Raw genomic sequence first — 11054 nt, 5'->3', positions numbered from 1 at the left:
CGTCTACTGACCCGAGTGGGCCAAACGCGCGTTTCAAATTAAGGACCCCGTATGTTTTTGTTCAAAGTACCAAACCACAGCATTTTGAAGCGTTTTTCTTCATTAAACTGGAAGCAGGAAAAAGAACTATCTAAAGCGATATCTATAATGCGAATTTAACGGCTGTTATACGAGGATGCTAAGAAGAGTGCACAACATAACATGGGAACAGCACCGGACAAACAAGGAACTCTATGCTGGTCTCCCAAAAGACGAAAGTGTCAGACAAGATACGGGCCAGACGTTTAAGGTTTGCCGGACACTGCCTTAGAAACAACAGGGAAATAGTCTCGGACTTAGTGTTATGGACCCCAGCACATGGGAAAAGAAGACAGGGAAGACCACCCTTAACATACATAGATGTCCTTAAAAGAGACACTGGCATACAAACTGATGGCATGGGGAAGGCTATGCAGGACAGGAGCTTCTGGGCGGCTACAGTGGTTCGGGTGACGGATGAAGGAGACTGGCACCCGACATAAGTCAAGTAAGTCAAGTTAAAAGTTTCATCGCAGCGAAAAAGACCGAAAAAACGATCATGGTATGTCAAAAGTGCCACCTTGCGTCTGAGATGAAAATAGCAGCATAGCACACTCATATCAGGGTAGTTTTAGAATGATAAAAAGTCCATGGATTTTACTACATATGTGTGCAGTGTTCACTTTAGAATTGCCGCTGACAGAGGAAGATATATAAAATGTGATGGCTGTTTCTTCTCGTAACCACTATGATATTGGCTTTGGGCTCCTTGTTTGAATGTGTATCAAATGGGACCAATACTCCACTAGTACATGTATCTACCTGTCTGTCTTTTTACATTATCATATCATGGCTGCTTTTGATGTGGCAGATTGTGATCTTTCATTCACTAACTTCATAATCCTTGGCTAATAAAATTAGACCTCCTTGGTATCAGGTGTGGGCAAAGCAGGTCCAATATTGAAACAAGGAAACCATGTTCACTTCTTGTTATTGTGAACAATGAAGAATAATAATCCATCTGACAGCTATCAAACACACTCACAGTCTCACACACACCCTCCGGTTTATCGTTTATCTATATAATACATAGTAATAACCGCAAAAACTCCACTGCAACAAAAGCTGTCATGCAATGTGAATTGCTTTATTAATAATCTTCCCGTATCACCAAACTGTACACTATTTCTACAGCACTTCCTTCAAAAACGTATTAATCCGCCAGAGTAAAATAGTTCACGTCATTTCGCACAAAGTCTCTTCTACGGTAAAATACTCGTATTGCACACGATTAGATAATTGTACAGAGTTAGACACAGTCGCATGTACAAATGGTAGGCTATTCACCGCATTGTTACAGGGATAATTCACAACCAATGTCTCTGTTAGACAGTGTGATCCACCACGACACCCCATATGTCCACAATGGGACGATCCACAATGTGGTTGTACTATTTGTGGTTGGCTATTTGGTCATCTGGATAGCGCACTTGAAGAACATGGGGGTGCCTCAGAAAACATGGACATAGCTTTGTCTATGCCTTGTTCCTGGCCAACCAGTGAGGTTATTTTTGTGAGTTGGAGTCAAGTAGGGGTGTTCAGAATGGATCATACTGCTGACAGAAGACATTGTTCACAAGGCATTGAGGGCTGGGTATAAAGATATACCACAAGTGCATAATTGTTAATAGCAAAATGCAGCAAGTCCTTCACTACTAACCTATTCCCAGCTGGTTACCGGGTTTTTTACAGACCTCTATTGCTAGTTGTTGTCACATGGATGCAACATTGTTCAGTTGTCACTTCAGATACACTGAGAAACACCAAGATTAAAGGACTACATTTAAACTCAATCCATAGTCTATCTTCATACATATACGTAGTCTAGGTCATCTTTATTTCTTAGCCTATACGCTATAATTAATAGCAACAATGCTCTGCAGTATCTTTGCTATTCTGGTACGACTAGCAATGACGTCTTGCTAATAAATCACAGTAAGTAAATAACAAACACCTAACAAGTAAACAATGGAATCCTTCCCAATTGGACACACACAAAACAGCACACGTTTTGGAGGAATTAACATGTCCAAGCATCACAAGCTGCCATGTATAGGAACACCACAACAATATCAATTGTACATTAGGAACACTGTCAATACCAAAGTCTACCACAATCAACACTTCCATGTCTTTGGCCAAAAACGCACTAACAGCACAACAGTTAATACTACGTACATCAGTAACATGTAACAATGTGTCCATGGTCACCCCCACCAGCCTTGATTGACAGCTCAACCAAATGTTAGTTAGCGTGCATACAGTTCATATCTCTTATATAGCAGCCGCTTGTGTGGTCTGACACAAGCACAAGCACCACAGGAAAACCTGTGTTCATTACAAGTCAGCAAGCAGCAGAGTGGGAGGGGGGCTACATCAGGTACACATAGATCTTCAAACATGTGACTTCACATCTACGAGGTAGAATCTAGCCAAGATAATCTCCTTTAAAACCTACAGAAAACACTGAAATTACACGTTGACATTGGGAAGTTTGGCAGCTGTCGAGGGTATGTTATTCAATTGAGAAGGTTAGAGCCAGCTACATGTGACATGTTGGTTGTTTACTATCAACCAGAGCTGGAAATGAAGTCAATCCATGGAGCTGATACTTGTGATGCTTAAAATGCTATATCAGGTAAATAAACCCGGGTAACTTTTAATCCATACACTAATTTCTAGGCAACATTAAGTTTGATTACAGATCTCAATCCATCTAAACAGTCATTGGTTAAGTTGGCAAGCACAGACGTACAACATGTCTCTCCTACACAAGTAGAAAGCTATAAACGTCACTCCCTGAAAACTTCTGTGCTAAAGATACGTGTATATTGCTTAGAAGGATCGGCCAACTGCCCTCACTACAACTTTCTTACACCAACTGGGAATGGCTCTGTTAAAAGGATAGAGGAACTGCAAACATTCCTCAAGTAGGTTTGGCACAATTTCAAATGATTCCGTTATGCACATGGTTCTGCAGAGGCATTTGAACAGTTGAGAATCAGTTTTAACATTTTGGGATGTCATTGAAAGGTAGGGCAAAATCTTTTGATCCAATTGTTATGCTCTGGCATAAATTTTCTGATAAAGTTACCAAAACATTACGGTTTTGTCATTTGTGTATAGCTTGATAATGCAATACTCTTGGAAATCGGTCAATTTACTATACATTTTGGCAAGTTGCCTTTAAAAAACGTCACCAAAAGAAAAGTATATTTCATTCATATTACTCTGTTCATATCTTAAGGCATTGCAGTCCTTGATTCAAAACACAACTGTCAATCCCAGTTGACCTTTACTTTTGACCTTTACCCTTGGCCTGACCCTAATGATTACACATGTAGAGATATAAGGCAGTGTGCACATTGTACAATACCCCTGAAGTCACGAGCATTAAATGCTTAGGTACAATGAGCAGTGCATATGTTCATTTTGACATCAATAAAACCTGAATACAGTAAATTGTGCTCCTGTGGCAAGCTGACTCCCCTTGAACTATTCTTGGTTTGGCCCTCTACGCTTATGGTTAAAGCACCATAGACCAAACCATTCCTATTTTAAGGGAGTGCAGTTCAAAACTCAAGTGCAGAAGTGCAAATACATGTAAGAGATTAAAACATGTGTTCCACTCGACTAACACAAATGCTTAGTAGTGGTAAGAGGTAAATATTGTTACCACCATAAAATAGAGCACACCTAACTATAGTTAACATCTAATATATGCACTTCAAATAGTTGGAAACACAAAACATCTATTTGGTGAAACAATCAAACTTATCCTACCATCTACGTGCCACACAGCAGTGTGGTATGGTCCATTATGTGCCTACATACCTGTATTGCAGAATACCTGGAACATACCACCCCAGTGACGTGGGACAATTCTACATATCTAGTTTGCTATAGCAGCACCGATATATGAGCCTATTACTATGTTACATCTCTGTATACTAACATTTCACAAGACCACCAGATTCCACATTGTATAGATAAATATCTGTACCATACGATAGAATAAAAGCCAGATTAAACGAAGCCTAGTGTTTGATATACCATGCAATACTCACTGGCCCCTCAGAAGTCAGTAAAAATCCATAAAATTTCCAGAAAACACTCACAACATCCTAGTATATACGCTACACTATAGCCAGCCAAGATTAGTGTATTAAAACTCTAACATAACACTGATCTTTCTCACCCTGTCATGTCATGTTGGTACATCCCAGCAGACAGATACTAGGCATTATATAGGTTCTACCATCATTGAGCAGGGAGGGGTGGGTTTCATGGAATGTAGCCACTTCCCACCCCTTCTACACGCCTAAAAATACAACATGGTCCACTCCAAAATGCTGTGGGGGTGGGAACGGAGGGGATTGTGAATTATGAAAATTCCCCATCCATTCCCCCCCCAAAATGAGAATGGTCCAATCCCAATGCACTTGCAAAGTGAAGAGTGGCACTTACAGTTGTGCTGAGATTGGTAACGTTATAGTAATTTGAAGTGAACACAAGGTAAATACAGATCCAGTACATTTTTAAAATTTCATCAATACCATTCCATAAAATTCACACACTTAAAACTCCAATTGACATTCAAATCTTGCTCTCTTTGCATAAAAGCCTGCATACTTGGTTACAGTTTCTCTGTTAAACATCTACAGTCCTATAATACTGTGGTTTGGCAATCAAGCACAATTATCCAATTTTTCTCTGTGCTATTATACATATAAAAGTTAATGGCTTCTGGTCTTCAAGTTAGTCCCGTATCTACTTCAAACATCACTTACACATTCTTTATACAACTTGATCATGCCTCAGCAGTCTAGTCTTCAAAGCAAACACCTCTGTACAAGGAAACTTTGGAGGCAATCATGAAAAAATTTCTTTTTCCATCCAATACATACAACTTTTGCATAAAATTCATATCCAACTGTCACGGGTAGGTACTGGTTGCTAGCATTGTTACACAATATATTGTAACTTTCTTTCGCATTGTAATTCACCTTGCTATGTTCCAAATTATCATTATCATATCCTTCCTTCCTCCTACTCTCATGACCTCTGCAGAATAACCTTTGCCCTCTGAACCCTTACCCTTCACCTTTACAGTAGTGACCATCTCGCATATATCATCACTTGATACCGTTCCTTGAAAGGTTAAAACAGGACATATACAAATGAACGTACAACGAACAAGCCAAGGCATGCACATGCACACCAACCAGGCAGGCCACCCGGCACCATAACCAACAAAACGTCCCTTGCCATGGGCAGATGCCGCTCTGGCTGTCATGGCTGGTAGATGTACTGGTACTGCCGCGAGCGGGTAGGGCTGAGGTTGTAGGCGGTGGAGAGCATGGGCCCCGCCGTCGTCACGGCGATGTAGGTTGGACGATTTATTGCTTGGAACTGGCTCTGTCCCACGAGGTGCTGCCCGGTGGAGGCCAGTAGGGTGGGGTTGACGGGAAGGTGAGCGGCGAGAGAGTGCCGCGGGCTCTGATGGGCCAGCGGGGGAAGCGCCGCCCCGGGGGAGCGTACCCCCAGGGGCTGGGGGAAGATAGGAATGTGTGCTTGTGAGGGCTGCAGCTGGGACGTGAGGATCTGCCGGTGGGTCGGGCTGCCCTGCGCTGCAAACGGCACCTGCTGGGGCAGGTACGGCTGTTGTCGGGCGTTCTGGGTGGCCAGGAGAACAGGCTGTCCTTGGGTCTGCATGGGAGACACCTGAGGGAAAATACATACAACAGGGTTAATAATATACCATGAAATCAGTCTGTGACAGCAGAGAGAACAAAAGAGACATGTGGGTGTAAGTTATTCATGCAACTGCACAGGTGTGAAAACACAGCGGTTGTAAAGGGAAAATCCTATAATTTATAACATATAAGACAGTAAAATAAATGCCAGGAGAGGAAACACAGAGAGTATTCTACCTGTGTGAGGTTGAGCGGCTGCTGCTGAGGCAACACGTTGACGACATTTGGACGTCCGCGGAACTGAGGCTGCGCTGCCAGGTTTCCCATCAGGTTTTTCTTGGGGGAACGGTGCACTGTGGGTAGACACAATCATAATCACTTTAACATCCATGAGGGAATACAGTACACAATCATATTAACTTTAATTTGTTACTTCACAGCATGCATAAGCAGTTATTTCATGTGATGGAGAAGAACATGTAATTTTCCAGTGCACTTCTTCTGCATCCACTATCATACTGTTCCTGTCACCAGTTGCTGAGATGAAATTTTGTTGGAACACTGAGGCTCAACTAAAACATAACAAATGCATCTGTTTTAAGCAAATTCTGAACATTCAAGAGTTCATGGCTTACCTTGTGGTTGGGGATGCACCATTGCGTTCTTCACAGCTCTCCCCGGCCTGTTGTTTCCCATGATTTCTGCCCTTCCCACCACCTTCACCTCTCTCAACATCTCCTTGGAATCCATCTCTTCCTGCATCCCGTACTCTGCTGCATGGGCCGACGCCTCGGTCTTCGGCTTCACGCCTTGCATGCCATTATGTTTGCCCATCACACCTTGGCTGAGAAGTGGTTCCAGATTTTTCCTTGCAGAAGAGTTAACTCTGATCGGGGGCTCCACCTCGAGCGGCGATGCCATATTTGGAGAGTGAGACTTTGGGGCGGCGTCCTCTGCGAGTCGGTTTCTGTTCAAGTCTTCCAGACTTCCGAAGCCCAGGTTCTGGCTGACTGGCCTGCTGTTGTTGGGGGTTACGACGATCGTGTGCGTGCTGCTGTGCCGGCGCAGGTTGGCTGACAAGTCCACGCTCATCTGGCTGATGTGGCTCGCCCCAAGGTTCTCCGGGCTCATGTTCCGACTCGAATCTGAGTCTGGGGAATCCGGGACTGTCACACAGCTGATGACTTGGTCCCTCCGCCTGTAAAGAAATGTATTATAAGAAATCATAAGACCAAAATAACATGGTGCCAGTCACAATAGGATTTAAAGGAGTCACAATTACGTTCTAGTTCTAGTTCTAGTTCTATAGTCTGTAAACCCCCTGTTAGGGGTATCGCACAGACGGGGTGAGGCACAGTTGCAGTGTCCGGGCTAAGGGTGTGACGACAGCAGCCTGCTCTTGAAGGCGTCCAGTGAAGGGCTGTCTACAACGTGGGCGGAGAGGTTGTTCCACTCAGGTATTGTCCTTGCAAAGTAGGCGAATTTCGCAGTGTCACACTTGGGTTGAAGGGTTCTGTACTTATGGGCGTGGTTGGCACGGGTACGTGCATGTGCTGGGGTGAGACGAGTGGGCGGAATAGCAACAAGACCGTTTGTGATCTTGTACATCATCATCAGACGTGCGTCATGACGTCTTGTCTGGAGTGACGGCCATTTCAGGTCCCGAAGGAGCGCTGTAACGCTGACATCCTGTCGTCTGTAGTTGCTGGTCACGAAGCGGGCAGCACGTCTGTTGACCATCTCCAGTGCATCGATGTCCTTTTGCCGAAAAGGATCCCAGACGACTGCCGCATATTCCATGGACGAGCGGACAAGGCTGAAGTATGCAGTCTCGCGGACTTGTCGAGGGCAGAAGCGGAGATTCCTACTGAGAAAATTTAGTGTGTAGTTGGCTCGTTTGGCTGTTGAGTTAACATGAGTTGACCATTTCAAGTCCTGGCTTAATGTGACACCGAGATACTTGGCCTCTCCCGTCTGTTGGAGAAACTCGCCGCACATCTCGTACATCCTGGTGAGAGGGTTCTTATTTCGCGTTATGGACATCGTGTTACATTTCTTTGGGTTGAATTTCATGCCCCAGGTAGTGGCCCAATCCTGTAATGCGACAAGGTCTCTCTGCAGGATAACTTGGTCTTCCTGTCCGTGGACCTCTCGATAAACAAGGCAGTCATCGGCAAAGAGTCTAGCAGTGGTTCCAGGTGTCAAACAGGAGGGCAAATCATTGATATAGACAAGGAACAAAAGCGGGCCGAGTACAGTTCCTTGGGGAACTCCAGAGAGAACGCGTGTTGACGGCGAACACTCACCATCCGCTACCACCCACATCGATCTGTCCTGGAGGAAAGATCTGATCCATCGCTGAATGGGACCTCTAATGCCGTAGTGTGCAAGTTTACTCATGAGCCGCTCATGCGGTACCGTATCAAATGCACGGCTAAAGTCCAGAATACCCATGTCTACTTGCACCTTCTTGTCGTATGCTGACACGAGGTCGTCAACGGTGAGAAGCAGTTGGGTTTCGCAAGAGTGGGCTTTGCGAAATCCATGCTGGAATGCTGTGAGAAGGTGATTTTTCTCGAGATGGTTGAGAATGTGTTTGCACAAAACATGTTCCATGAGTTTGGATATTACGCAAGTCAGTGAGACCGGCCTGTAGTTACCCGGGTCATGTACTCCGCCCTTTTTGAAGACGGGGGTTACCATGGCCTTAGTCCAGTCTTCTGGGACACATCCATGTTGCAGCGACTGGTTAAAGAGCGCTGCAAGTACGGGGGCTAGCTCGCCAGCCAGCTCCTTGAGGACGCGATTTGGGATCCCGTCTGGGCCAGATGCTTTGTGTGGCTTAACGGCATTCAGGAGTTTACGCACGCCATCCGGGTGCACAGTCAGGTCAGAGATGAGTGGGTGTGAAGGACCCATCCAAGGGACATAGTTGGATATCTCTGATACAAAGACGGACTTGAACTCTTGAAGTAGGATAAAGGCTTTATCCTTTGCCTCCGAGAACAGCTTTCCTTTGTGCTTGAGGGGTGGGACACCAATGAAGTCCTGGCGTTGGGCTTTGATATACTTCCAGAAGGGCTTCTGGCTCCCTTCATCTAGCCCTTGTTTGATGGAACTGTTTATGTACTGGGACCTGGCGCGCTTGAGATCCCGTGCTGTCTCTTTTTTCACCTGACGAAAGCGTTCGCGGTGATCTGGGTTGTTGGACTTCTTCGCTTTCTTGTACATTCGGTGCTTTCTCCTGGTCTTGCGTCTCAATTCGGACGTCATCCAGGGGAGATGATGACGCCTGGACGTGGTCTTGGACGGTACATATGAAGAAATAAGTTCATGTATCATATTCTTCAAGGTTGACCAGTTCTCTTCAACAGTGTGCTGGTTGATGTTCTTGGTTAATTCCTTGGCAAAAGCACCAAATAGCTCCCTAATCTTGCCCCAATTTGCTTTGGAGAAGATGTGGATCTTCCGCGGAGCCTTCTTTGTGTATGCTGGAATAATGTCACTATCTGCAACAATAACATCGTGGTCATAGGCAATGCCAGGTAGGGTTGCCAGTGATTTTACGAGACTGGGCTTGGATGTAACAAACAGATCCAGCAGACGTCCAAACCTGGTAGGCTCGCGCTGCATCTGGGAAATACGGTTGTTGTTAAATATGGATATTAGACGCTCAGACGGCACACGCTCTCTAGAGTTCTTAGGAATAGATTCTGTTTCCCAGTCCACGTCTCCGAGGTTAAAGTCTCCACCAAGAATAATGGTACTCCCAGAATTGTTCTTAGTAATATTTCTGATATGTTTTAAGGATTTCTCCAGTTCATCTAACTGCTCGCTATGTTTACCACTAGGTGTCCTGTAGTAGCTACCCAGGTAAAGTGACTTCTTGTTCCTGAGGGACACTTTCACCCACGAAATTTCCGCCTTGATCTCGCTGGGTTGCTCGACTTCCACTGCTGTGTAACAGTCCCGTACAGCAACCAACACGCCACCTGCTCCACTAGCTCGGTCCCGCCTGACAGGTGTTGAATACCCCGGCGGCATGAACTCTGCGCTGTGATGATGTGGCCCCAGCTTCGTTTCGCACATAAGGATGGCGTCTGGCCTGGTATAAGATACGAGGTTGGCAAACTGTGCCACCTTGCTGACAATACCATCTGCGTTGACTACTAAAGTTCTCCAGTTATGTGACTTAGGTGGAAGGAGACCAGCTGTAACGCTGTCACCAGAACTGTGGGTGGGATGACTACTCTCAGGGAGAGTCTCGTCACTCAAACTTACAGCAGAGGGAGACAGCAGTGGAGCATCAGGTGATGGGCTGTTCCCAGTGCTAGCAGACACCCTGATGGGACTGCTATGGAAACTGGGACGAAATGATGACGGTGAGGGTACGGATGACAAGGAGTCACTTGTATCATGCAAAGAGTAGGTATTTGAGTCAAGTTCGAACGAGTGAAATGTAGTGTTGTCACTATTGGATGAATTGCACTTGAAACAAGACCAGTGAACATTATCAAAGTCTTCGGTTGATATGCCATGACAAGATCGGTGATACCATATGTCACAGTTGTCGCAACATACAGCTACGTCACTCCAGTCTACCTTGAGGTCGCAATACCCACACAGGTGTGTGTCTCGTTCTTTGCCTCCTAGGGCGGCTGGCATGTGAAGTTTACATGGGCCAGGATTCGGTTCTACATCACCACACAACAGGAGCACATACACAGCACAGTTCTTTGTGGAGGTAGCGTTGGGGGTACAGACACGACGTAGAGATGTGTGCAGCGACAGGTTAAGATCATACCCTCTGGTATATGAGGACAGACCAACAACAATACTGGCGGTAGGGTCCGTGGTCGGCATGCCGAGTTTACGCCACAATTGTAAACTACTGCTTCTCAAGTTGGTGTCACCATTGTTAACAAAGATGCGAGCGGTAGTTGACAGTAATATGAAAGAGAATAGAGCAAGCCTACTTTCCTTTAGTGAAGCCATTTGTTGGCTGTTTTGTGTTAATGGAAAACCAGTCAACATATTATCCTTTACCAACACATGATAGTTATACAATATCAGCGAGCAGCCATCTTCATACCTAATTTCAAGAAGTGTGACTCTCAAGTAAAGGTTTACCACTGTCAGGTGTGGTATGTGGTCAAATCTTCCCTGAGAGGAAACCTGATGGTCCAATAAACACTGTTGAAACAATACAAAAATTTCAAAAGAGACATTCAATAACGACCAAACGACGAGTCCCATGTCTGGGAGAGCCTGAAGTACAGC

The 11054-nt window shown here is 45.1% G+C and overlaps 1 protein-coding gene across 4 annotated transcripts in view; it reads right to left on the bottom strand.

Moving 5' to 3' along the window:
• Window positions 1-1146: 1146 nt before the first annotated feature.
• The window catches only part of LOC136430216 (homeodomain-interacting protein kinase 2-like), a 34980-nt gene continuing 25072 nt past the window's right edge, over window positions 1147-11054 (bottom strand). For all 4 annotated transcript variants that reach the window (XM_066420617.1, XM_066420618.1, XM_066420620.1 and 1 more), the window contains exons 17-19: window positions 6410-6972; window positions 6012-6127; window positions 1147-5802 (exon numbers count right to left, since the gene is read on the bottom strand). In XM_066420617.1, coding sequence (XP_066276714.1) covers window positions 5371-5802; window positions 6012-6127; window positions 6410-6972 — 1111 coding nt within the window. In that variant the 3' untranslated portion in view covers window positions 1147-5370. The remainder of the gene's footprint in view (window positions 5803-6011; window positions 6128-6409; window positions 6973-11054) is intronic.

The sequence above is a fragment of the Branchiostoma lanceolatum genome, chromosome 3 (genome assembly GCF_035083965.1).
Source record: "Branchiostoma lanceolatum isolate klBraLanc5 chromosome 3, klBraLanc5.hap2, whole genome shotgun sequence".
Classification (NCBI taxonomy): Eukaryota; Metazoa; Chordata; class Leptocardii; order Amphioxiformes; family Branchiostomatidae; genus Branchiostoma; species Branchiostoma lanceolatum.
Note: the sequence above shows the minus strand (reverse complement) of the source record. Positions and strands in the feature narration are given on the sequence as shown.